The sequence below is a fragment of the Phaenicophaeus curvirostris genome, chromosome Z (genome assembly GCF_032191515.1).
Source record: "Phaenicophaeus curvirostris isolate KB17595 chromosome Z, BPBGC_Pcur_1.0, whole genome shotgun sequence".
Lineage (NCBI taxonomy): Eukaryota > Metazoa > Chordata > Aves > Cuculiformes > Cuculidae > Phaenicophaeus > Phaenicophaeus curvirostris.
Window position 1 is genome coordinate 36,870,071 of NC_091431.1, and position 27,137 is coordinate 36,897,207.

The following is a 27,137-nucleotide window of genomic DNA, read 5'->3' on the forward strand; positions in this document are numbered from 1 at the left end:
GATAGTTATTGTCTGGTAGGAGCTACAGCTTTTGCTTAATAGGAGAGAGAATTTAGCATATGTTCATAGTTTTTATCCAGTGGTCTGTTGTCAGTCCCTCAGGCTATGACTAAACACACTATTCATTTCATAGTTTCCTTTCTATGTTTTATATCTGACACGGAATTTAAGGGAGATACAAAGAAGTAACTACAGGTTTATTCTCTTATGAGATAGCTGAGCAGAGGTTAGATATCCAGTTAGATCTGTCTTCAGAAAGGCTCTGTGGGTTTTATTTGCTTCTAAATGGGCTTCATGTGGCACAGAAACGAGAAATGCAGGTTTAAAATTCATGATGTGATTCCCCTGCTGGAATCAGTCTATATTCTTGTGAAACAGTTTGGTTCATGGGAAACAACTGGGGAGCAGAGCCATTTTCCTCACAGAGGTTGTGAGGATAACCATGGACATTTCTTGAGGCTGATTTCCTGACTGTTAACACTCCTATACTTTATCTTGAGAGTCTGAAGCATAACAAAGAAACTATCTATTTGCAAATTGTGAACCTATTGCAGACTTTGATTATTATTTTTTTTAAAGCAGATTTTTAAATAGCCAGCATGGGGAAAAAAATCCTGTGGTTGAGAAAAGAAAATAGAACACTTCTAAAAGCAGGAAAATAACTTAATTATATGAATATCCCTGCTTGGTTACTTTCTTTGTGATGCAGGCTGTATCCCTTGCTCTCTAAAGCTATGTGTGCTTTTCTGTGTGTTAAAAATTTATATAAAATGTAGTCAACTATTTGCATGAAGTATGTTACTGATTTTTCCCCCTTCTTTAAGGATTTCTCTTTTTTTTTTTAAAAGAAAAGTCTATATAGCAAAGATCTGGTTTGCAGTAATCTTGTGAAATTATGTTTTCCTCAATTCTGCATGTCAAAATTCTTGTCTTGGATCCGCTCCTCTGTGGTGTTTGAGAGCACACTTTTGAATATTGGTGTGTGAGCCCTTGTGTTTTCCTCCCTCAGAGCACCATAGTTATAAGAATACTGGCTCAGTACTTAGGATTATTTTCAGTATCACACAGTGAAAAGTTGTCTTTTTTTTTCCCTAGTTCCCAACGGTCATAAATATTTCCGTTGTTTTCCAAGATAAAACTTGGCAAGCAGCTGTTCTTGTGGCCTAATTTGCTCTCAGCTTTTGAGGGGTGGAGGAGGAGCAGCAGATCTGGGAGTTTCACCCTCTCTGTGCTGTGGAAATGAGTCTTTCTCTGGCTCCACAGTAAAGAGAGAGGCGGGGGACCATGTGAGGCGACTGCACTGATAGCATGTTTAATGGCAAATATCTCTTGTATGTGCATTGCGGAGCAGCTGTCAATGCTGTTAGGAATGGAGTCTGGAAAAGACAGTCCTACACCTCCAATTTTAAGAGACAGGCTGCAGCAGGATCTTGTATATGTGAAAGCTGAACCCAAAATGAAGATTGTGTGGCTAGTCTAATTGCTTGTGAGCATTTAATAAGGAGCTAATTGCCTCTGTAATCCCAGTGATATCCACTGATACTTCTGGGGCAAGTACCACTGTAAACTTCTTCAGTAAGTTAAGTTTCTCTGCAGGCAGCACAAGTTTCTGACTCTGCAGGGTTACACGTGAAACTGGGACAATTTCAGTCTTGAAAATCTGTTTCTTGACACCAGAGAGAAAGTGGTGAGTGACTGACAGTGACCAGCCAGGCGTGCTGGGTCTTTACGCAGTGCTGGCAAGGGCAGAGAGCCCCACATGGAAGCATTGGCCTGTGCCAGCTCTTAGCTCTAATTTCCCACAAAGGCTGCATGTTTGCAGAAAATACTTTTCCAGCAGAGAATTCAAGGTTCTAGGAAAACTGTAAGCACACAGAAAATGTGTTGGGACCAGCACTGGAAGTGTTTGTTGACACTATGTAACAACCTTCAAGTATTCCAGCATTTGCCTTGTCTCAAATAGCTTCTGAACAATTCTTTATGGCAGAACCCAACACTAACAGCCTTTCTTAGCAAAAATGGACTAAGGACTGTTTTTAGAAAGACCACACGAAGCTTGGCAGAGAGAGCAAAGTTATTTCTGCAGGGTTTATTTTCTGTGTGGTTTATTTTTATTTAAAACAAGTACAAAGCACATGCTGCTCAGTTGGACTCATCTGTTGATACAGCTGATACCACAACCAACACAAGCAGTTCTCCACACTGAGAAGTGGCAGCAGGGACTGAGAGGGCACAGGGAAGTATCTCAATGTGCTTGATCTGCACTCAGTTCTTCCCTGGACATCAATACCTGACCACTGTCAGGTATGAACAGCTGGCTGTGAAGATGCAGGGTTGGATCTGCTGGGACCTTTTCTGGTCCTTTGCTTACATTCTGAGCAATAAATCAGGGTGCACATTCGTCAGGAAGCTGCTTGCTGTGGGTACTGTTAGGTGTCTGGTGAGATTTGGTGGCCCAAGGTCACTAAGGCAAGTTAGTCTAAATGGTGTTTTATGGATTTACCTAAATTTCATTAAAATTTAGGGTATGATCACCCTAGGATATTTAGGATATTTGTAAAGTAAGAAGAATGAGGCCCAAGAGTCTTAATGATCCATTAGGAGAAATAATAATAATAACAACTTCTAAAAATCTAATAAGGGCTCATAAACTCTAATACTTCGGAAAGTTTTAAGAAGGTTGTCTTTACTTTGGCAGTGAGATGGGAATAAGTGAGGATATCCTGAAGGAGACAGTGTGATGAACTAGCAAGGTCAGATTGATAGATTTTTTTTCAAATGACCAGTTTATATCTCAAATGCTATTTCTGTCTTGATAAATGTCTGTTACAAGTTGACTGGGGTATGCTGAATGCCCTTGCAAGCAAATGCCTGAGGATAATACTGGATATTCACTGGAATGAAGTTGCATTAAGTGCTTAAATTTGCCAAAAGTTTCAGTAGCTTTTCGCTTCCGAAGTTATCTAGGAAAAAAAAAAAGGAAATATTTGGGGCCTATGTTAAGAATAAAGTCTGAGCATCTGCCATGACAAGTGTCCCTGGGCAGCTGGGAAATATGTGGAGGGGGTGCCTGAGGAATTCATTTGTTGACCGTTGCCTAGCAAGGGGAAGCAGAGAGGCCACCATGGTGTGACAGACATGTGAGGAGTAGATGGGGCCAGACATATGTTAGAGCCCTGTGCATATTCTAGATGACATCTGATGCCTTGAGATGAATTGAGATTTATAAGGTGGTTCACTGACTTGGAATCAGTTACCAAGAAGAATTTGACTGGCTGTTTTAATTAAAATACAAATCCCAGGGAAGCTAAAATGTATCAAGTCTGTTGATTATGGTCAGCAATTAAATAGCTTGTGGAAAACAAAATACTGGTTCCTAAACCTACTTGCATAAACATTTGTTGGCAGACATTTCTACTTGTTCCCTCAGGCTGGACTTTGCACAAGAAGGTGTCTTTTCATTTCATATACCTTACCAGTGTAATTCTGGGTATCCCAAATGTCTCACTGGGAGCCGAAGCCCCATAACTGAATCCCCTGCAAGTAGTACTAGAGATGCAACTATTGAGGCTGAGCGGAGAGAGTCATAGGGCACCAGCCCCTCCCTACAGTAAAATACTTTTGGAGCTTCTGATGTACTTTGAGACCATGAGCAATTTTCTATGTTCCCTGTAAAAACTGGAAAGTCATCCCAGGGATAATATATACATACAAATTTCTGGGAAAAACCAGCAAGCTTTCATTCCTGCCTTTTGGTTTGTAGCATTTCATATTATTAAAATTATCCACTCAACAAATGAAGGAGAGATTAATAACTGAAGAAGAAAAAAAAGAAAACAAAAATCAGAGCAACCTTGATAGGTTGAATTCTAGGCTGTGAAATCCCCCTTTCATTTAATTTTGCCTGTTTTAACGGTTTCTGCGTAAGGGTACTCAGCCAGTAAATTATCATTCATGTCTGCGGAAGGGAGCTTCTTTGCAGGAGCAGGGTTATGACCAGAGCTTCTGTGTTCATCTTGCGGCAGATGTCTTCTGCCATGGAGTATGGGTATTTTTCATTTGAAGGGTACTTTCTGCTTGCTGTATTATACTCGAATGAAAAATTTTTTGTCAAACAGCTCAAGGCTGGATTCAGTAACTAATGAATGCAATGGTGCAACAGGTTATACTTAAAGCTCAAATGGCAAGTGTAGACATCAGGATTCATTGTACAACTACTTTCCATTCCCCTAAAATGTGGATGAGGTGTTTTAGAGATTACAGTTATCTAACCTGGGGTTATTTTGATAAACCTTAGGAAAACCTGGTTCTCCAGTTTTGTTGGTTTTGACTCAGTCTGTCTCTACACACTCACACATACCCAGAGTTGTTACCAGCCACCTTCCAGGCAGGAATGATACACAGTAATGCAAGCCTAGAAGCAACCCTGGTAAACTGAGGCTGCCAGCTTTGATCTTTGTAGTGTCTAACTGCCAGATGCAGTTTTGCAGAGCTCCAGGAAGTATCAGCTGTGGTCCTGGTGGCTGTGACGTTCAACATCAATAGATGTGTTCCTTGGCTGTAGGTTTTGTGGTTACAGATGCTGAATCTTCACCATTGCATGTTCCTGGTCCAGGATGAAGCTTGCTCGGGCAGAAGATGAGTCACTGTAGCTGCTTTCTTGCTTACAGTGGATTAGTCAAGAATCAACATTGAGTAAACGTAGCTGCAGCTGTGTGGCTGCTACAGCAGCAGCTCATGATAAGTTATGAAGCAGCATCTCCCAATGGCTTTTGGAAACTGATGGTGTGGCTAGGCTGATTCCCTCAGGTCACCTTCTTCAGGTTACTGCTAATACCTGTAAAGATCTGATTAACTCGCTCCTAAGCATTTCTGTAGCTACCTATTTCAGGACATGCATATATATACACATGTGTACCTATTAGCAATTTTGTTTGTACTTTGTGACATGAGATCACAGGTGAGCTCACCATGAGTCTGCTAGTCATCCTAATGATCCTGGTATAAAAAAAAAAGAGTGTGAAACCACCAATCTTATGGAAAGCAGGAAACTGAATTCACAGGAGTTCAACTTCTGAAGCCAGTGAAACCAAATAAATACTTCAAATATTTTGAAACCAAATAATATTTCAGTCAATGTAGGATGTAGGGCCCAGGTGAGTATTAAGAGTGAATGTAATTTATAAAGGCCAAGGAAATCTATAATTTTCCTTGGAGGGATAAAGGTTGTGGGCAAAGGTCAAATTTTCTTTGTTGATCTGGTGTAATTGGGAGACACAGACAAGCATTCAGGCAGATGGGCTGGTTTTCAAGGTAATGCAGTACACCAAGTGATTTAGCAGATGCAGAGAGGGCAGATACATGCAGTAGGGAAGTTTTGCTTTTATAATCTTTCACTGAGAGAGTCCCTGTGGCTTATAGGTGCATTCCAGAACGTTACTGGTCAAGTTCTTTTTTTCCTTCCCCAACGGCAGTGTTGCAGCTTGGCCCAGGTCTGCCTTGCATGGTCTGACTGTGCTTCCTCTTGCACCTAAGCCAAGTCATGCTGGGCAGACTTTTGTTCCTGCTCACCCTTGAGCCCTGGCTCCAAAGCTGGCTTCTCCTCTCCATCCCATGCCCACTGTTTGCTGTGACCAGAGTCTTCAGACTTCCCTGGCCGAGTACAGGTTTGCTTCAGAGTTTTGCTTAGACAATGAGCGCCATAGGCTTTTAGTTCAACCCCTTAGGAGCAAGTTGGAAGTTTGTCATCCAAGAAGTCTTTTGAAGCAAAAAAAGCATGATCTTCCAGATTAATGGAAATCCTGACATCTAGCAACCAAATCGGGGTTGATTGGATTGGAGTATCTCTTCTTTCTCTCCAACTCTTAGTCTCTGTGGCTGTGCTTGTCACTCTGATCTGAGGAGCGTGGCCCCAGAAGTCCCCTCTCTTAAAACACTATGAGAAGTCCCCTGTGTCATGGCTCTGGCTCACCAGCTTCTTCACATTGCTTCTGCTCTGGGGTCCAGGCCAGCAGTTTGGTCTGGGTTGCAAATCTGAAGGATTTTTCTTCAAAAAGGTCCCAAGGCTGTGTGGACTGAATAGGTAGGTTTGCCTTGGGCATGCTGAGATGTGCTCAGCACGTCAGAGCTTGTAATGTGTTGCAGGCATACTGCACCACATTGCACCATGTCCATCTGCATAAATAAATGACAAGATCAATGAACAAAGTAAACAGACAACATAATGCAAGGGAATACTATGGCAGTGAAGTTTCATATTCTTTTGCTGAAGGAAGGCTGTCCTGTCATGCGCTCTGCCAGGACAGGCAGCTGTGCTGGAAAAGCTACTTTCCCTGAGTGCTTGATCCTGGTAGAAACATTATATAGCAAAGGCATGGAGCTAGTAATGAAAAATTTGAGCACTGTGAACAAATAGATCCCTGATGGTTTCTACTTTGTCTTGGTTTTCATCTTTAATATTCCCTGTGGAGTGGGAACAATGGAAACTGATTTGGGATGCCAAAAAATAAAGGAAATGCTTTCTGAATTATTTCTGATTCAGAAATTAAGGCAGAAGATCTTACCTATGTCCTGGTCAAGTATGCCAGCTAACAGAAATCACAGAGATGGCTCTTTGTAAGAGCTGTTGTAAGGAAAACCAGAGATATTGCAGAATAACATGGCAGCCTCTGTGTTAGCAGATAAAAAGTTGTCAAAATTATGTAATGAACAGTGTGAAAAGGAGAACTGAGTGGTCTGAACAACAGCTCACTGGGTCTGATGGGTTGGCTGGAACAAGCAGAAAGAAAATTCAAAAATTGTATAAAAATCTATGAGGTCATTGTGAAAGAAAACAAACCCACATGTTTGTGTCTGGTGTAATTGATGCACGATGGAAGGATCTTAGGACTTCAAGAAGCAAAGCAAGGAGAGGACCTGGCTGTTGCCAAGGAGCTCTTACAAGTTCAAGCGTCCTCAGTGCAGTGGATCAACTCCTCTAAATTGGAAACAGAAGACGGCAGCACAGGCTGGGTCCTTGCCAGACTTTCACAGGCATGCTGACGGATCAAGGCTGGAAGGCATTGCCGATGTGGTAGTAGCTGTGACCAGATGCTACAGTTACAGAGTGTTTCAGGGCTAATTGTGCTACTTTTACGGGTTTTGACAGGCTTACTAACAGCTGTATTTCAGAACTTTCTGGGGAAGCGAAGGACAGGGCAGGAGGGTGGGTCTGGTAGTTAATCCAAGCCGTCCACTGGAAAAGGAGCCTTTGAAGATTCATCCCTCCGGGCTGGGAAACATGAGCTGTCTGGCCTATTCTGGTGGCCGATTCAAACAAAAAAGGTCAAACAGTAAATGTCCGTTCCTGGAGGGAAACTGTTTATCAAGTAAGGTAGGCTGGAGAGAAAGCATATGAGGGAGCTCCTGTTGTCTGGGCTGTCCCTCCAGCAGGAGTAAAGTATGTGACTGCCTGGGTGAACTGCCTGTGTGTTCATCGTTCAGAGCTGTGCTTTTCTACAAATACTACTCACCTTTGTGAAAGTTGCCTGGAAACACCATTGTTTCCCCTGAAGAAGCTGTGTTGCACAGGGGAAGATGTAGTGGGTCCTCAGGTGCCCTCCCTGCCTGGGCAGTGACTGGGGTCAGGCAGCTGCCAGGCAGGACCACTGGCTTTTGCTACAGAAAGGTCACAACTTTCAGCCAGAGTTACCCCTGTTGACACAAGAGGGAAAAAAGCCTCCAGCAGTAGCAGTGCATGTCAGTCATTGCAGGCAACAAAACCAGACCACCTCCTGTTTCTCCATCCGTCAGCTATTTCACAGGGCTGCTTTTAGGAAACCACAGAGGAGACTAAGAGTTTTAAAAACCAGAAAGTTTTTTCCAGTGATGACAATGCTAATTGGCCCCAGTGTGTACCATGCAGTTCTTCTGGTGTGAAACTAACGGCTTACTAAAAATAATGATCTGTGGCTTGATGGGTGTGAAAATATCAGTTATGCCCTGTGGGTCAGGTACCTTTAATCAGGGCACCGCTCTGGATGTGGCTAAATATTGACTCTTGCAAGGGAGGACCACTGTTGCTGCACTCTGTCTGCCAGATCAGGCTGAGTAGGGAGTGTAGGGCAGACCTCCACAGGGGCCTGAGCAGTGGATAGACCTTCTCCATGGGTCCAGCAGTGGTGGTGAGAGGTGATGCTTTCTCCATCTGCCTGGGATGCACTGCTGCTTCCAAGAGACATTGCTCACACGAGAGGTATTGGTGGCTCTTGATGCAAATCAGTTTTGGTGACTTTGTGGCCAAGGCTGCCTGGAGGGAAGCTGCACCATTGCAGGCAGATGAAGGCAGCAAGGGGAAGCCTGCAGCCAGCGGCAAGGGCTAAGCCTCGCTAGCCTGATGCTGCCTAGCTTTTAAGGCTGCATGGACCAAAACTTTCTGCAAAGATCTCTTGCTCTAATAACAACCCTTTACTTGTAGGCTGAAATGTATTAAAGCATTCCAGAGTGCGTGTGTTTGACTTCTCACTAAAAATCACCCCTATAGTTGTAGTTCAAGCTGCTTTTGTAGTCCCAATGCAAAATGTGGGCTCAGCTGAAATATTTGTGTAGGCTTTTTTTGTGTTTGATTGGTTTGGGGATTTCTTTCACTTTACTTTCTTCATGGGCTTGTAGGGAAAATTTATCACTCCAATTTAAAAGTCACTTGCTCATGCAATTTTTCGCTTTTCCAAGGCACTGCCTAGAACATCTGGAAAAAAAATGCTTTCCCCTCCAATTTCTCCTTTTCCATCCAAAAAGTCTTATGAAAATTCATGGTGACTGTTCCTGATTAGAAGAATTTTTTCCAGAAAATCAGAGTTTTTCATATATAGGGCAAATTTAATATTGATCCACACAGTTCTGTTTTTTCCCGATAAATGGTCAGCATAAAATGTCCGCTTTAGCTGAAAAGTTTGCCTTTTACTGAAAACAAATTGAATGAAAAGTGTTGAGTCTAAAGCTTTGCAATCCGGTCCCACAAGCCTTTTCTGAAGTTCACCCAAAATCTCATATGAAGTATGATCTGGTAGAATTTCTGTGTTCTTAGTTCAAACTCTGAACCTTCATCTAAACCTCATCTGTATGCAGGGGTAACCTCCATGTGCAAACTTCTTTTGCAGAATATGTCTCTCTGGCTGTATCATTAATACTTTTAACTAAGTTTTCCTGAAGATGCAAGAAGACTTAATAGGTCCTAAAATATGTACTCCTTTGTCATGCGTAAAGCCATGGCCCAAAATGCAGACACTGTGATTCTAGAGGAAATATCAGTAAATCAGTTTTTGTCCTAAGAGGCCCTGGTAATATTCCTTCCTGTTCCTGTATGCGAAGCACAGAGAAAATCCAAATGTGACTGGCAACTTTAAGACATTTACTGTAAGTTTTTCTTTATAAATGAGTGCTTAATCGAGTATAAATTCCCAAATGTTTTCTGCTTCATATATCCTTAGTACTGCTTAACTCAGGGCTCACTGCTTATAGGCATTTTTTTCCTTGTAGAATTGCACTGTTGCTGAACTAAGCAAACAGCTGTGTCAGTTATAAATCCCACAAAGGGTCTAACATGTCTGTGGTTACCCTTCCAACTTTTTACACAAGAAATATATAATTTAAAAGCTAACTGGTGATTTTAGATATCTCAGTTGTTGGGTTCTTTTTTTATTTTGTCAAAAGAATTCAGTTTAGTTTATTAGCCATTGTCTAGTAGTTTGTCATGTTTGTGTGATTTACAAAGGAAGCAATCAGTGTTGTTTCTGTACTTGGGAAAATAGTATTTATCGTCTCAACACCCCCTTCCTCTAAACCATTGATATAATCACTGCTGACTGATGTATTGTTGTGCATTAGGTAAGTAAATATAGATTTGGAAAATTTGGGTGAATGACTCATAGAGTTAAGGTCTCACCAACTGTAATTGAGAGACTGTGTGGAACTGCTTATTAGAACAGCAAGATGAGAGACTTGCATACAAAAGGATTTTAAAGGTTTTGTTTTGTGAGTCTTCCTAATGCAATGCATAGTTGCCTGGAGGAGGGGTATGTTTGAAACACTGGATCCTAATCCCCCCTAGGCTTAGTATTCTGCTTAGATGTGGAGGAGTGAAAAATGAACACATGCTTGGTCCTGTACAGTTTGATTCAGCTGTAAAGGAGAAGAGAGTGAAGTTACATAGGAGGTAAAAAGTCATCATAGGAATGTGGGTTAATAAGTGCATTACTTCCCAGCCTAAGTAGTAAGTGAGTGGTGAGGAATATACATCGGAGAATCCCCTTCCATCTCTTCTCCTGGCTATCCGTGTTTGACTTCAGCAGTGAACTGTTAGCTGTTAGCAGCCAAAGGCAGTTAGCAGCCTGGCTTTTGTCATCTCTGAAGAAGCTTGTATGGCGTCTCCCCCAGAATGTCAAAACCCTATGCCATTCCCTAAAAGTGAGAAGAAAGTGCAGCTTTCCTGTATTTGCACAGCCCCTTATACAGCTTAGGGCTGCATCTACTCCCCTGAACATGTAATAGACAGAAATTGTATGCTGGTGTTTCTGTGTCATCAGGCTTGTCCTAGCATTTTGTGACTGCTGCTCTTTTGCTTACCTGTGAAGAATATCCCTCTCGATAACTGTTGAATGACTGCTATAAATTAAGTGGCCTTTTTACTAAGACTGTATGTCAGTAATAGCAACGACATGTGCCACTGCTGCAGAAAGGTCTCACAATGCGAGACTTCAAGGACTGACACACAGCAATTGTGAGAGCAGATGGATGCAAAGAGAGGGTTCCTTGGAGTAAAAGAAGTGTGGAAAGTTGTCTGCTTCTTTACTCCAAGGAACCCTCTCTTTGCATCCATCTGCTCTCACAATTGCTGTGTGTCAGTCCTTGAAGTCTGCATTGTGAGACCTTTCTGCAGCAGTGGCACATGTCGTTGCTATTACTGACATACAGTTTAGTAAAAAGGCCATTTAGTCAATGCCAGCATTCATTTGGAAGAAGTTTAGCCTTAGCATTTTCTGTGCATGATACTGCAAAGTGCCAGGTGCCCTGATCCTTATTAGCAAAGCGTTTGAACTGACACAGAAATCTCTCCATCAGTGCTCCCATTCATTTCAGTGGAGTCAGTCACACATTTAAATTTCCAGAAGATACTGAAGCATATAGCAGGTTGGGGGTGAGACCACTCCATTTCTAGAGAGTTAATGAATAGGTCAAATTATTTTTGCTTAAAAAAGGAACTGTCATCATCAAAAAAATTAAAAAGAGAGTTCATGTTCTTTGCTTTCCAACCAGTGGGGAATCAGACCAAGCCAGAGCAAGTGTACAGCAAACAGAGAATGCAGAGTCAAGTTTACAGTAATACAATCATCCCAGAGAGAAGTTCTAAGAGGTTTTCTTTCTCTTTTAAATCACTATTTACATAGGAGAACCTTAGTTTACTTATAATTAAGTCTTAAAGCCAGGCAGCCATTTAAGCCTCATAGCTGGTAATTTGAGGTCTTCATGTGAATGTGTTTTCCTATATCAACAGTAATTTATTTATGGAAAAAAAAAGATGAATATTATAAGAAGGGTCTGTTTCCTATGGGGTTTCTCATGAAGTACATATAAAAATAGGGCTGAAATCTAAACTGAAATTGCCAGGCATGGATTGTGAATTGCAGGTTTATTTGTAAGCAAAATGATTCAAATTCAGACTAGCCTAAAACCACAGATTATTAATCTGAACTGGATATTGCCACTTATATCAGTTAAAAACAAATGTGTGAGAAGCGTTCAACTTCTGATAAGGCATTGATGTTTCCCCTGTGTCCTCCATGCATGTGAAAAAGACACGCAAACCTTGGCATGGCACATGCTAGCAGATAAATTCTGTGCTTTCTAACTCTTGTGAGATAACTGGACATGTGTAGGCAAGTGGATGTTTTATGCACTCACATTTTATTTCGTGGCGGATTTAAGTATTTGGCAGGCACATTACCTGTTTTTAAATATTTATTCCTGTGTATATTTTTCTTTCATATGCTGCTGCAGTTACAAGTTACTCATGCTTAACGAATGATTTTGTATATTCCTCCAGGAGACTAAAACCAGACACAGTAGATATAAAGAGAAATTATGGTTAGAGGGAAAAAAATTCCATTCCCTAAAAAGGGAAAGAAAATTCAGCTTTTCTGTATTTACGCAGCCCCTTATACTACCTAGGGCTGCATCAACCCCCTAAGTAAGTTGCAGTCATTTATATCTGTTAAACAAAAATGTACAATACGTATGGGTTGCTATACACAGTGTCTGCAGGTGAGAGAGGGAGAAGTTGCAGGGGGGTGCTGTAACATGCATTGCCTAAGGACTCACATGTTGCCAGAGCTACTGGTTGCTTCTGTCATCTTCCTGGGGTGTATGGGAGAAGACTTCGGAAGCCTTGTAGACCAAATCTGTTACCTGCCATTTGCCTTGGAGAGGTGGTAACTGTCCATGTGGATGATTTTTTTTCACATCCAAGAGAATGCTTTTGAAATAATAGAGTATCTCCTGGGAAGCACTCTGAGGGATGCTTGGTGGAGTTAGAGGATTCAGGCAGGATTTCGGAGGGGATGGTGTCCCTCAAAGGCAAGCAGGGTATTTAGCTTCAGACCAGTTGTCAATGTGTCCAAGTTAAGCAAATGCTTACATATGTGTGGAAACAGGGATGAGCTCTGTGGTCAAGTAAAATGAGGTTGAAGAAGAAGAAATTTATGCTCTGGGGAGTTTAAAGAGGATAGGTGTGATGTGCGGCTGGGTGGAGGCCTGACTAAACACAGCCCCTGACAGTTCTGGCAACTCTTGCTTGAAGCCTGGCTGCTGATAATTGATATTTATCTGCTACTAGTTTGGAAGGATATTTTTCCAGATAGTCTGTGGGATAGTGTTTCAGACATGGATGTCGTAGCCTGTTTTGTTATTTTGTTGTGTTTTTAAACGAATTTCTTTCTCTGTTTCATTTGTTTCCAGTAATGCATTCCAGGGTTCTGTGACTCCTGTATCCCATTTTACTCTCCGGATTTTGATTTATAAGTAAAGTCTCCAGGACCAATATTCTGTTTCACTTTTTTTTTTTGGCCTGCTTTTTCTGCTTCTTGTTTCTTTGGCTTTTTTTTTTGTTTTGTTTTTGGTTTTTTTGCCTCCTTGTGCATTTTTAGCTTTTTTTTTTTAATAGAGAAGTTTATGCTCCTAAAATAATAATCGGGAGAGTAATTTTGAAATAATCCCATTGAGTCTGCTGGTATGTTTAAATGTAGCTTTACATTTAGCACATTTTGAATCAGCTGAGTTGATCAAGTTAGTTTTAGTCTCTAAGACTGACTGCTAGTTTCCTTCTTTGAAACCAGAAATGCTGTAGAAGTTTTGGTCGGCAGTGTGTGTTTTGGTATTGCTTTAAAAACTAAATTATAAAAAGGAAATTAAAAAGTTTTGATCTGTAAAATAACTAAGTAAACCTGCAGTATACTGCTGTCTGTGCAAATTATCTTGTAAATCAAATTTTCTTTCTACAGCTGTCAGTTCTGGAAGGCAATACTTAATGATCTGCTCTACAATGATATAACATCTTTCTCCAAAGTTTCCACTAGTTTTAAAATTGTAATTAAAATTGCTGTGAGACACACGAAGCGATGTTTGTGTGAGTACAGTGAGATATCAAAAGGTTAAATGACTTGTTTAATGAATGAATGGTGGTCTCAATGTCCTGACCTAGCCCCAGAACAACCATTGCTTTATAAATAAGTACCATTTTCCAGGGATGCAAAAGCAAAGCTTCTGACATTTATCATTCTGATGTGTGTTTCTTCCCAGGACATTACATTTCTGTGGATACATCTTATGAGGGTGAGAAAGCAGTGCTGTTGAGCCCTGAGCTGTACTCTGAGGAGTGGAGCTGTATCAGACTGATTTATCAGATAGCTACTTCGGAGACTCTACCTGATCCTGCCAGGCTCAACCTGTACCTGAGGCAGGAAGGAGAGAGTTTTGATCGTTTGCTGTGGTCAGCCAAGGAGCCTTCAGATAGCTGGCTCATAGTGAGCTTAGATTTAAAAAACAGCACAAAGAAGTACAAGGTAAGCCTAATTTTAGAAGATGCCATAGGCTTTCTGGTGCATGTGTTGGGGTGTACAGATCGCTTTTTGAATGTTTCCACTTCAGGCCCTCTTCTTGGCTTTCACCTTTGGGGCTGGCAGTATGTGACTCAGCTGACTCCTCTCTCCCTAAAATCAGTGAGCAGAGGTGGCTTCAGTCAGGCAATCGGTGCTCTTCCCAGTGAACATGTGGTGCAGCTCATGAGAAAGCATGAGCAGATGAGCCGTGCAGTGAGGATGCCTCACCTCGTGGCAGATCTGCAGAGCTGCTGGTGTCCTGTAGCAGAGACAGGACTTTCCAGGTCTGCATCAGCACATGCTTGTTCTTGTCCTCTGCACCTTTCTGGGAGGAGTCAGGAGCTGGGAGGAGAGTATTTCTACCCAAAACCCATTATATGGCATCATTCACAATAACATCCTGTATAGCCACAGCTGGGGAACCTGGAGTCCCATGGGCTTATTTGTAATGTGGGGGTTTCTGTCTTTGTCTCATTGTCAGCATGCTTTCTGTCCTCAAAGAAGGGCAATGACTCTGTCTTTAATACACTCTGCCAAGCTTTTACAGAAAAATCACCTCTCCAGACTGAAAGGATGATGACAACCACTCCACCCAAGCCCCCATCTCCCCCCACCCTGCCTCACCCCGGCATATTTAATCTGTTCTCCTGTTTATCCTGTTTAAATGTCCAGGGTGATAATGGAAATACCAAAACCCTAAAATTTACAGTTTGGTTTATATTGTACAGATTGTATTGGAAGGTGAAATGGGGCAAGAGAAATCTGCCAGTATAGCAGTTTTTGAAATTAAAATAACTCCTGGATATTGTATTGGTAAGTACTGTCTGCTCAGCTCCCATATTTTCTGCATAGGAAAAATGCCTTATTGGCAATCTTTAAACTGGATTAAAGGTCTAGGTTTGGAAAGAAGACAATGGCTTTTTCCTTATTGAAAAGTAGGCTGCCATATCCAATATAGATACTTTTCAAGATAAGGCTGCACACACTAAGATGTGATTTTGTTCACCCAGCTCTGTGATGTATGTATCTATATATCTCTATATATAGACGTTTCACATACAACTATTTATTCTAAAGTTGTTTATTGTTCAAGCAGGAACAAGTGTCATATTTTCACAAAATTAGACTGCTGCATATATTAGACAAAACAGCTGTGACATTATTTCTGCTGTCTGCTTGTGCCCGGCTTTTTACAGTGACATCTTGCAGGTGTCAGATTCAAAACTCAGTTGTTATTTACACTTACTGCTATTTCCTCGTGATATTTGTCAAAAACTGCCAATGATGTTCAGAAATTTAAGTGGCCAGGAGGCTGAGAGACCTTTGCGTTTCTGGGGACTCTGGTGGAGTCCAACTGAATTATCACAATTTGTTGGCCCTGTAAAGGAAACAAAGCAGTCTCATTACTGCTGTGATATACTAGTGATTTGCAAGTGGAATTTCTGCTCTGTCTCTTGAATACTTTGAAGTGGTATATTTTAAATCTGTTTTATGTGGTTCTAAATTAAAGTAGTCCTATATTGCCAAAAATTGAAAAGATAGCTTGGACTAAACAGGATGGAAGTGAGAATTTTATCAAAAAGTGATCAAAAAATGTGGCTAGGTTTGCTTCCATTTCTTATAAGCTGTTAAATGCTGTGTCCAGTTTTGTAAATAAAGCATTAATCTCTACTGCCATATGAAAAATGAGGCCAGTGCTTAGCAATAGCCTCTCTTCCACTTCCTGTAACAAAAACATGCACTGAGCTGGTGATATCTGCAATTGCAGAATGTGACTTTGAAGAAAATCATCTTTGTGGCTTCGTGAACCGCTGGAACCCCAATGTAAACTGGTTTGTTGGTGGAGGGAACATTCGCAATTCTCAGTCTATCCTGCCTAAAGACCACACACTTAACAGCGAACTGGGTAAGCAACAAATGTAAAACAGAAGTGTACTGGAAAATGTGAGTCTATATCCCACAAATGACTCTTATAACTACACTTTATCATATGAGTTCTTCGTTTTCTCCATGAAAAAGAGGATTAGAAAAAGATGGGGGAGTTTGCAGAAGTTCACATAAAATTTCCCATAACCTTCATAATAAAGTTGTTATGCTCTTTGCTAAACTTCAGAATTGCTGAAAATAAGAATGAAATTTTGGATGGAGAGGGGGGAAATTCATCTTTCTGTGGATTCTGAAAGTATAGGCCACAATGAGTTTTAAAATCTTGCACTGCTTCTCTATACATCTGGCAGGGTTTTTTCTTTCCAGTGGCTATAGGGAATGTTGAGTAGGAAAGTTAAGGTACTGAAACATATTTGGGGAATCTTGGGTTAAATTACACAGTTTTGGAGCGTTATTTCTTTCAGTCAAGTATGGTGTGGTTAAAATAGTCTGTTTGAGGCAGAGTAGTGTAAAGACTTAAAGGATTTTTAGCACTTGACCTGTTACAAAATACTTGTCCTGGCCACGAGAGAACATTTTACATAGTCATAGAGAAGGGGCGCACGGTATCTTAGCCTTTGATGTAGTACTGCATGATGTGCCGCAGCAGGGGGTAGTCAGGAGATCTGGCTGCTGCAGCACACTGTGAGTCTCAGCAAATGTGATGCTTGTGACAGTGCAAGGAATCACTTCATGAAAAACAGGGTTGATCCTCTTTCCTTAACTCATGCCGCTGTGCCTTTTTATTTAATTCACAATTGTATGAGTTGAGTACAGAGTGTCATTCCAGTCCTTCATTGCCCTACAGCACCTAAATACTGTTGAAGTTTTGATGAACGTTTAACTCGCCACAACTTCAACAGCAGACAGAGGCTCTACCTAGTAAAAAAAGTATTGTGATAGGAAACACTGCCAGCTGGCAGGTGTTCTTGTGTTCTTGTAGCCACAGTATTTTTTTGTTCACACCAAACCCTCACTGCTAACCAACAACTGAGAAGACCTCAAGAAGCCAAAAGTCACAGAAGAGCCTTCATTTTGCAAGAATTGTGCTATGAAGGTACATCACCTGGGGAGGTTGTAATTAAGTTATGAAACATGGTAAAACTGTAGAGCAAAACGCAGCCCAGAACTTCTCAGGCAAGTACTGCTGAAGTATCAGCAGTCCCCTGGCACTGGGAAGGCTGGAGGAAGCCCACTACCAAGCAAGCCCCTTCATCTCCTTCCACTGGAGAGAAGCAACAAGTGACATCTCCAGGTCTGAGAACACTATTAGCTAGGTAATGTCATAGTGTAGATACAAAACTAACAACATGCTCAAGTACCCTGCCAGTTTGACACTTCGTTCACCTCAAAGTTTTCTGTGAAGAACCTTTTTTATGTTTATCAGCTGGTACTGGTTGTCGCTGTCTTTCCAGGAGTGTAGAAGAATTAAAACTACAGGTACACAGCATATTCCTGGATATATTCTGCTTAAATTGGGATAGCTCTCCCAAAATCTAAGTCTAAGAAGTGGTACCCTTTGAAAACCCCACAGATCATACTTGCTATTGAGGGGGAGGGAGTCTACTCATATGTAATGCATTTTATTATTTTATTATTTATTGTGTTTATTAACATCTCCCAAAAGTCTTTTTAAGGATTTTACAAAAAATAACCCCAGTCTATTCAGTAAAGATAAGACATTTAGAAACCACATAGATTGAGGAAATTATACAAGTAGTGAAATGTGCAGAATAAAGGTGATTTGGCAGTCCATTTGGTAAATCTTATGAACTGCTGAGTAAAACGTAAGGAAACACATGGCTTATAGTTCATTTATTTGGGTTGCCTCAGTAAAAGTTGCACTTGGAAAAAGACTAAGCGCTACACTGATCTGTTGGGAGGTAGGGTACTTACTCAGTTGTAACACATCTTTCCATTTATGAATGGCTCACAAAATTCAGAGTTTATTACTTTCTTCAGTATAAAGGTCTTGAATAAAGACTTGAGAAAGAGATGAGACTGACTGGTTTTGCCAGTGGTATTTTAGCCAAACCATTCTGGATTGTATGTAGGAGGAAAATAAAAAAGATCTTAGAATTACAAAGATGTCCTAGGAATCAATTGTCGTTGTCCACATCATAGAAATACATGTCTAGTCCCTGCCCATCTGATATGTCTTGCAACTGGTGTCCTTTAAGCAGTGTCCTAATACCAAGTTTCTTTTATGCTTCTAGGTCACTACATGTATGTGGACTCAGTTTACGTCAAACATTTTCAGGAAGTGGCCCAGCTAATTTCACCGAAGACCATGGCCCCAATGTCTGGCTGCTTATCTTTTTATTATCAACTTAAGCAGGAGAGTAGCATTGTCTTTACTGTTTACTTGAGAGACATGAGTGGCTTTTATGAAGAGATCTGGAAAACAGACAGTGCAGTGAGTGCAGACTGGGCACTAGCAGAAGTTGATTTCCATGCGCCATACCCCATGGAGGTAAAGAAATTGTAAAGAGACTGCTCAGGATTCTTTCACAGCTCCCCTCGTTTGGCTCACATCCCTAGACAAAACTTCACAGGCATTGCTTTCACTGAATAGGATCTCACTCTGGAAACATTTGTCTTTATGTCCTTGTTTTGTCCCTGGGGTTTCCTTGTGAGTCATGCCTTTGATGAATCAGAGCTTTGATACTTAAAAGAAACTTTAAGACACTTCCTCAAGAGCTATGGACTGTCCTCCACTTACTTGAGGAAATTATGTCTCTTGGGAATGGCTAAGTACAAACATTGTTTGATTTCTGTGATAAACAAAACACAGCAATAGCTTTTCTGGGTTTGTTCTTAACTATTTTTATTAAAGGAAGTCTTCCCTGCCAGCTTATGCCAAGGCATGGGTTTCAGTGTCTGAGGATGTTTAGAGAAAACGGTAAAACTTAGTATTGTGACAGCAGAGTAATCCACCTAGTTTGCTTTTAGTACTGGCTTTGTATGGTATCGTGACAGTAGCCTTACTGCATCTTTAAAACTGATGTATGGTAGGACGTCAGGAGAGTGTTCACCTTGATTTTTCCTTGACCTTAACTGGGCAAGATCTGGTGCCAGGGTTAGGCTCTAATTTATGTCCCTAATAAGTAATATAATGTAATTTATATTTAATTTATACCTTCAGTACTGTCTGAGGAATCCTGTAGTCTGGCTGGGACATCCAGTCAGAATTCTGCAATATGAAGATGTGTACTGAAATTATTGTTGTGTATATTGTAGATGAATAACAAGTGATTATCATTTCCAGGTAATATTTGAAGTTGCTTTCAATAGTGCCAAGGGAGGTTATGTTGCTCTCGATGACATTTCTTTCTCTCCAGTTTATTGCAGCAATCAAACAGGTATGAGTTCTCATTACTACTTGCCTTCCTTGTTTTCCCCCTTTGCTTTGCCACTTTGAACTGTCAATACTTGCAATATTTGGTAGTGATGTGCAGATGCAGCCTTGTCAACTGACCAGCACCGTTTGGCTCCTCTTCCTCCTGGCAACAAAACAGTAGATAAATACTAATGCCATTTATTTGATCCAGAAACTGATCTTTGATGCTTCCTCTCCAAAGACCTTCCCTCAGGGATCTGCAGCTGGAGCACTGGACTGAATGCTGGTTTTGCATCACTCTGCTCTTCAACAGCGTACCACTTGCATGCCTGCTGCAGAAAGAAAGGGGGATTTCCCCAGGTGTGGTTGTATGAGGAAGAAAATGTCCTGGGCTTTTCATTATTGCCAGTGTAGGCAATCTCTTCTTCCATGCTACTTGCCCTGAGGTGTTCTTCAGAACCAAAATGTAAGCCTTGCCTTCCTGTCTTCATTTGTCTGCAAGGTATTATTTATCACAGAGGTTGGCGTGTCTCACAGGATTTTATTAGATTTACACAGCAGCAGTAGTCAGCTGAATCCACATGACCTCTGCTGTAGAGGCACTTGGGATGAAAGACTTTGTCATTTGTGAATGCAGCCTCTTAAGTAGCTGCATACTGGTTGCTTGGGCTTTATTGTAGCACTAAGCAATAGTCAAAAGTAGGTAAGTGGTTTTCCACTGAGCCCATCCATTCTTGCAGTGCCAAGTCTGAATTTTTAGTTGATGTTTTTAAATGATCAAGAAAAAAGAGATTTTATGTCCTTTTTTATCTACTTGGAGTCTCTGCTAGCTTTACCTGCATTCTCAAGTATCAACAGGAGGTAAATTCCAGATGTGCTATTAATCAATGACTCTTGGCTGATTAAATCTAGTTGTTTCATTAACTCCTTGATGCCTGCTTTGCTGTTGCTTTGTTCTGCAGCAAAAATCCTCAGTTATGCTTGCAATATGCCATGGATTGGAGTTGTATGCTAATTTGTGGTTTCCATTTTAATTTCAGGTAGCTTATGTATGTTGAGATGTAGAATAAATTTTATAGTATTTTCTGCCCCAACCCTGACTTAGTCATGCTGTCATGGCCCGAGTTCAGATCTACTCTGACCAGTAAATTTGGTAGATTCAGCTAGAATTTTGTTGACTAACTCCAGTTTTGCAATCTTGGTGGTTTTTTTCTGTTAGAGAAATGAATGCCAGTAGTTTGGTTTATATTTTATTGAACTACAACAAAGCTGGTTGATCCTTCAGATTTACCTCCTGTTTCCATCTTCAGTTGTTTCAAGTGGAGGTGTTAAAAAGCAAGAGATCTTCATTCTCCTTGTAATCAGCCATAGCAGCATACGTAACACCATAAAATTTTTTACTTATTTTTCTGGATGTTATGGTCAACAAATGTCTCAATGTTAGTTAAACAGAGGGAAAAGGTAGCGGAATATTAAACTTGCTCACCAAAGGATGAATCTTGAATGCTGCACAGAGCTGATAATGCTCCAACTGCATTTTCTTTAGCTAGGAAAGCAGCAGAGGGGAGGCCAGAGCTGCCCCCTTTTTCTTGGTAGGCAGACACAGACACATGGGCAGTACTTAGATCCAGATTATTTGAGACTGAGAAGATCACAGGCGCCTCTCCAGTGCCAGAATTTTGCTTTTCCTGAACCTAATTGCCAGTGTCCCTGCCCCTGCTGGGAAGCCCCTTTTAGCCTCCCTGCAGAATGGTTGTCTGTACTGCTGTAGAGAGATGCTCGCAGGGTTCTGACTCCTCACATAGCCAAAAATTGCATGGTGACTTTGAGCTGGGCCTCTCCTTCCCCTAGCAACTGTTACATGTGACTGATGATGCTTTTAAAGAAGTAGAAATGTTTTATGTAAAAGCACCTTTCACCAAAGGGATTTTTTCAGACTAAAGCAAATCCTGACCCTTGAAGTTCACATGATAGGTCAAGAGAGAGCCATCAGCAAGGCTGAAGACCTTGGCTTAGCTTTTAATCAGCCTCACTATAAATGGTGCAGCCTTCTTTGCTGTAGCACTGAAATGAGTGAGGCATAGGCCCAAAGGTCAGTAACTGTGAAGTGGTACGTACACAAACCAAAAGCTATTTGACTTACAGTACACATATGCATGCACATTATACATGACTATGAAAGGGTTTTTAAAACACTGCTCTTTCAAAGAATACTAAATATTGATGCTGGAAATTGAAATGAAAATATGACACCCATACACCCAGACACGTACACTCTCACAGTGATTTTGTCCGAGTATCTTTTGAATGAAGGAGGAAGATGGAAACAAATGGTCTGAATGTCCTTGTACATTATCTCCTGAAGGAGGAGTATTTTTTAAATTATATTTGTAATTATTTATACTTGACAGGGGCTGTGTAGGAGGTTTCCTCCTGGCTGGAGCAGAAATATACGAAAATAACACCTTCTTGTGACAGAAAATTGATAGTTTGATACCATTGTGACTTTGCACTATATATTTGTAACATCTTTGCATGTGCTCATCTTCCATAATGCAAAGAAAAATGCGGGAATATAGTTTTGCATACTTTTGCTTCAAATAGCTATGCTTATAGTACTGTGCTCTTCCTAACAGAATGTATGCGTCTATCTTTTAGGAACTCCTTTCAATCCTTCTGAGGCAGGCTGCAATTTTGAGGAAGATCTGTGTAATTTTTACCAGGATCACAAAGATGGGCCAGGATGGAGCAGAGTGAAAGTGAAGCGTAACGTGTATAGAACAGGAGATCACACTACTGGGTTTGGTAAATTGAACTCCTTTTCACTAGAAGAGTCAAACTGGATATGAAAGTTAACCTCTTGCATCATTGTTCATTCTATTAAATAATATCAGCACACTGGTTAGATTACATCACTGAAACTCCCTGCCATTAAGAATCAGTATACGCCACTCTGTCCTAGCTGGGACTCCAGCTGTGCCTCCCCACATGTAAAGGGAGAAGCTCACCTATCAAATAGTCAATCAGGGCTGTAATTGAGAGTATCGTTACTGATCTGTAGTCACTGAAGGGATGATTCCACAAAAATAAGCAAGCAAATATAATAGTAGATTAATGGATTGCATGTAATCTAGAGGAATGGTGGGCTTTTAACTCTTCTAGGCTTAGCATAGCTGGCATTTTTAAGAGAAAACTGTGAAATGCTGTGTGGTGAGACCACATAGTGAAAGGCCTGCTAATAAGTTCTGAAACTTGCACATCTCTGTGTAGAGTATTCATGGTTCTTAATTATATGTGCTAATGTCTCATCTCTTTATACTTGGAATAATAGTCCTTGTTGCCCAATCCTTCATTCTTTCGTCTTGGAGCACTATCCATGAAACAGCCAAGTAAACCAGTGAGGCCAGCAGGCCAGAGAATTTTTCATTGTAAATTTGAAAAGTACGTATTTCTGGTAACCCAGTCACGTGCCAGTTTAGTCTGAAGTAACTAGGATGCTTTTAGGAAAAATCTTATTTCCCTTCAAACAGTGTGATAATCTGTCTCCTGCCAGTAGAAACTGCATTTAATACCAAAGTCTTATGCAATAACAGAAGCTCCTTTAATAGCAGATCAGCTGTGCTAATTGTCTACTAGAAATGCTCAATAATTGCACTGTCTTGCAGGTTATTACTTGTTGGCGAACACAAAGTTTACATCACAGCCTGGGTATATTGGACGTCTGTATGGCCCAACCTTGCCAGGAAACTTGCAATTTTGTCTGCGTTTTTATTATGCCTTATATGGTTTTTTCAAAATGAGTGGTACTCTTGCTGTTTATCTCTTTGAGGAGAATCATGTTGTTCAAGAGAAAATCTGGTCTGTCTTGGACTCTCCAAAAGGAGTTTGGACTCAAGCTGAAATCTCCTTCAAAAAGCCTATGCCTTGTAAGGTAAGACCCAACTTTTCAAATCTGGCAAATCCTGGATGGAGATTTTCCTTGCCTTTTTCTCCTAGGATTACTCCTAAGTGAGCTATACCTGCGAAGTGAAATAAAGTTCCTCAGGAAGTACAGTGACAAATAGAGTATTTCTTCACAGCCTGGCTCCTATGGGAGCCCCAGTAAAGGGGCTTCATACCACAAACAGGGCAGCATTGCACTAATGTTCTCAAATCTAGTCACAGTATCTGTGGAGATTTCACTTGATGAGCTATATTAAGAGCTGTTTGTGTCTTGCTTTCTCAGCTGGCTCTGTGTTCACTCGTTTTTGTTTGTTTCCTGTATGAGTTGCATCACCATACTCTGGCACAGATTTTAATTAATCTGAAAAGTCAGTACTGGTAAACTCGGGTCAAAATGAGGAGCTGATTCTACTTCCCTAAACTCAGCTACTGGGTTTAAATATGAAACTAGAAGTCAGTGTAATTTAGAGCAATGGAGCTAAAATATTTGTAGTGTCTGACTGGAGAGGTCACTTTGTTATCTCATCAAGTTAATAAGAATAACATAATATTGCACATCGTCTCCTGAGTAAGTCCTAAAGCTGCTGTTACTCTTTATCTCCGTTCTTTTTACAAAGACTGACTTTTACGCTAGTTTGTGTAGGCTCTAATTCTGTGGTTATTCTGATTTCTGTAAAAGGTTTCTACTACCTTTGAGTCATCTGAGGAGGACCAGATAGATTGCTACTTCATGATACCGAGATAAATCCAGCTTTTTCTTTTTTAGAGTGTGATAGTACCATGAACATCTGTATGGGAGTTTATCTTGTAACTCAGGTATTTCTAAATTATAGACAGACATCTTGAGCATTTTCTCCACTACAGAGGATTTTTTGAAATTTCAGTAGTTATTAGCTTTTCTTGGAAAAAAATCCCCAAGTGTTTTTTTTCCTCAAAGTAAGTATAGTGTAAGAAAAATTTCCCCCTCCAAAAAGTAAATAACTCTATTAAAAGTGAAATTTATGCTGAAAATTTTGGTCCTAACTGTCAGCTCGTGTTTTCTATCAGGTATCTGATACCTTAAAGTATCTGTGGGATTTTTGTGTACATATTTTTTATGCACAGAACCTAGTAGAATTTCTAATTCTGATACAGAAAAAAGGTAATTTTATTACTGCCCAACAAGTGCATGATAGAAAAGTCTCTCAGTATCGTTTCAAAATATTTGCAGAGAAGTATTTTACTCTTTTTTTTAAATCATGAAGGATATTGGTTAACAAGTCAAGCCTATAACATTTTCCTGCCATCTCTTGTTTATGTATTTCTTTATTACTTCTAAAAAGGTTCAGTAGCTTGTGTAGCGCAATACACTGTATTAGTAGTGATGACAGCTTAGCATGACTGTTAAAAATTGTTTATGGCCTTGGAAGTGGCAACTTTTTTAGCATCTGACATTTACATGGAAAATTTTTCCAATATGAATTTATGAGGAACAAGTTTATATTTTCCTAGAAATTAGTGTATCTAAAACACTTGTGAAGAAGTTTCCTGGGGATGGAAAAATTTTAGTGAAATGCAGCTTTTGTGTCTGTAGTTACTAATTTGTCTGTAGGCAATAACAGATGGGGACAACAGGGCAGAGGAGAATAAGGAAGTCAGGGCAATATTCGTGCTGCTGCTGAGCCTGAAAGTCTGCAGGAGGGAAGAAGCTGTGCTTTGTTGGCCTCTGGCAATTCTCAAAAACTTTCAGTGGTTCCTTCAGATCTTGTGATGGGAAAGCCTTCTTCCCAAAGGAAGCAAGTTGCAAAATGTTTCTGTTGAGAAGGTATTCCTTAAATATCAGAAAAAGTAAGATTTAGTGGACTTCAGAGAACGCAGCATATGTTCAATGCATCGTAATTCAGACATCCCTTAGCCAGATAACTCTGTCTGGGGAGAAGGGGAGATGTCAAGTTCTGCCTTAGCTTTGGTTTAAACTTACTTTCTACATTCTCTTTTTTCTTGGATTGGAAGATTAAGTGAGGTTTAGAACAGGGATTTTGTTGCAGTATTGCATATGTAGTAGATGCCACTGGCACATAATAAACCATGCACAAGCTATGATGTGCTGAACTTTGCTTAACGGTTTTATGGTTTTTATGATGGCTGTGTATGTACATACACCATCAGTATGAAGTTTTCCTTAGACAAATAGTACATGGGAAACAGTGGGTGAAGTTCTGAAGCATGTCAATATGGAAAAGTATATCAAGATATGTTTTGTTTAAGTGTGTGTCTGCTTGCCACAAGCCATGGGTTAAAGCCTGGTGTAGTTACTGGATGTCTGCTTGTAATATTCACAAGTGGGCTCGAATGAAGTGGCACAGTGAACCTGATTCTGGCTTTTCCTTGCAATCTTGTGCCTACCTTTTCAACCTTAATACTTTAAAAAGTCCTTTCATGCTTTGTTTTCTTGCTTTCTTTTCTAAGCCAACAGAAGGAATTGAAGGAGCACTGTGTGGCACTGTATAAGCACTTAGGTTAGTTACCTGTAAAGATATGTCTGCCTAAGACCTAGTGAAATAGCTGACAAGGAACCCTCATTTCAGTGGCCTTATTCAAGCTTGACCTCTCTTGTCCTGTCTCCTCCAGCCCGTCCTTGTGTCTCTTGCCTCCTCACTGATGCATCTTTGTCTTATCTGTCCTGCCCTATAGGTAGCAAACCTGCAATTCCCCATCTTACTCCTGGCTCTGGACAGTTGAATTTTTTTCCCCTCTAATCCAGCCCATGTCATAGTCTGCTTGCACTGCTTGTCCTACAAATTTTAGTTTTAAAAATACTAATGGCTTGACAGGAAGCACAGTTCTGGCACAAAGACCAAACCCTGACACATTTCATGCTTCTACTCCAAAGCCTAGGAGTACCCAAGCCTTTCAAATAATTTTTTAAATGGGCAAAATAAAAACTTTTTTCTTAGCCTTGTTCTCAGAAATGATGGAACTGTTTTGACATGAATCTTCCAAAACAAGCTTAAAGCAAGGACCCAGCATGGAAAATCTGAGCTGAAATCATTGCATCTTGGCGATGTTATAAGCAAGTGAAAAACAGTCTTTTAAGGGAGTGATGGGCCTCAAAGTAAGATAGGACTACCACCTTTCCTCTAATACAAATGTGGTGGTTGATGTGCTTATCAAATTATTTTCTGACGTAACATCATGTTCTAGACTTGGATGCTAAGAACTTGTAGGCACGCACAGTAGTTTGGCTGATGAATTTCTTCGTTACTGGGTGTGACTTGTAGATTGGGTCAATGCCTGTGGCAACAGTAAACAGTCGCCTGGCAGTTCCTTAATGGCCAGCAAAGTCAGTGAGGCAGTTGTTACGCTGTTTTGTCCAGGGAGTCCTGAAGGTCGTAAGGATTTTGCAGCCAGAAAGCAATCATTCTAAAATACCTGGTTACATATAGCCTTATTTTTATTTCTGCTATGAATACTACTCCCAAGCCTTTGAAAAGAATATAAAATCCATCTGATTTGTTTTAATTTTTACAACATATTTGCTTGCATCAGGACAATAAAAAGGCTCAGATTTTCATCTCTTGGTTTGTGTAGTGTTTTTCGCAAGTTCTTTTTGAATTAGCTAACTGCAGTCTGGCACAGATTGTTGGCCTGAGTTCTGTGAGGAGGAAATGATGTGAACCTAGCCATCAGGCTTTAATATGACATTTTGAAACTACCAGATTTAAAAGGTTAGGTGGGTATGATCCAGCTAAGCAAGTAATAAATGTTTATACATATACATATACATATACATATATGTATGCATACTACAAATATATATG

General features: G+C 40.5%; 1 protein-coding gene across 1 annotated transcript in view; it reads left to right on the plus strand.

The window, feature by feature from the left end:
* MAMDC2 (MAM domain containing 2) overlaps positions 1-27,137 on the plus strand; it is a 58,738-nt gene that overhangs the window by 17,394 nt on the left and 14,207 nt on the right. The window contains exons 3-9 of the mRNA XM_069880823.1: positions 13,831-14,093; positions 14,858-14,942; positions 15,898-16,035; positions 18,272-18,528; positions 19,324-19,417; positions 22,054-22,200; positions 23,061-23,326. Of these exons, the coding sequence (XP_069736924.1) occupies positions 13,831-14,093; positions 14,858-14,942; positions 15,898-16,035; positions 18,272-18,528; positions 19,324-19,417; positions 22,054-22,200; positions 23,061-23,326 (1,250 nt within the window). The remainder of the gene's footprint in view (positions 1-13,830; positions 14,094-14,857; positions 14,943-15,897; positions 16,036-18,271; positions 18,529-19,323; positions 19,418-22,053; positions 22,201-23,060; positions 23,327-27,137) is intronic.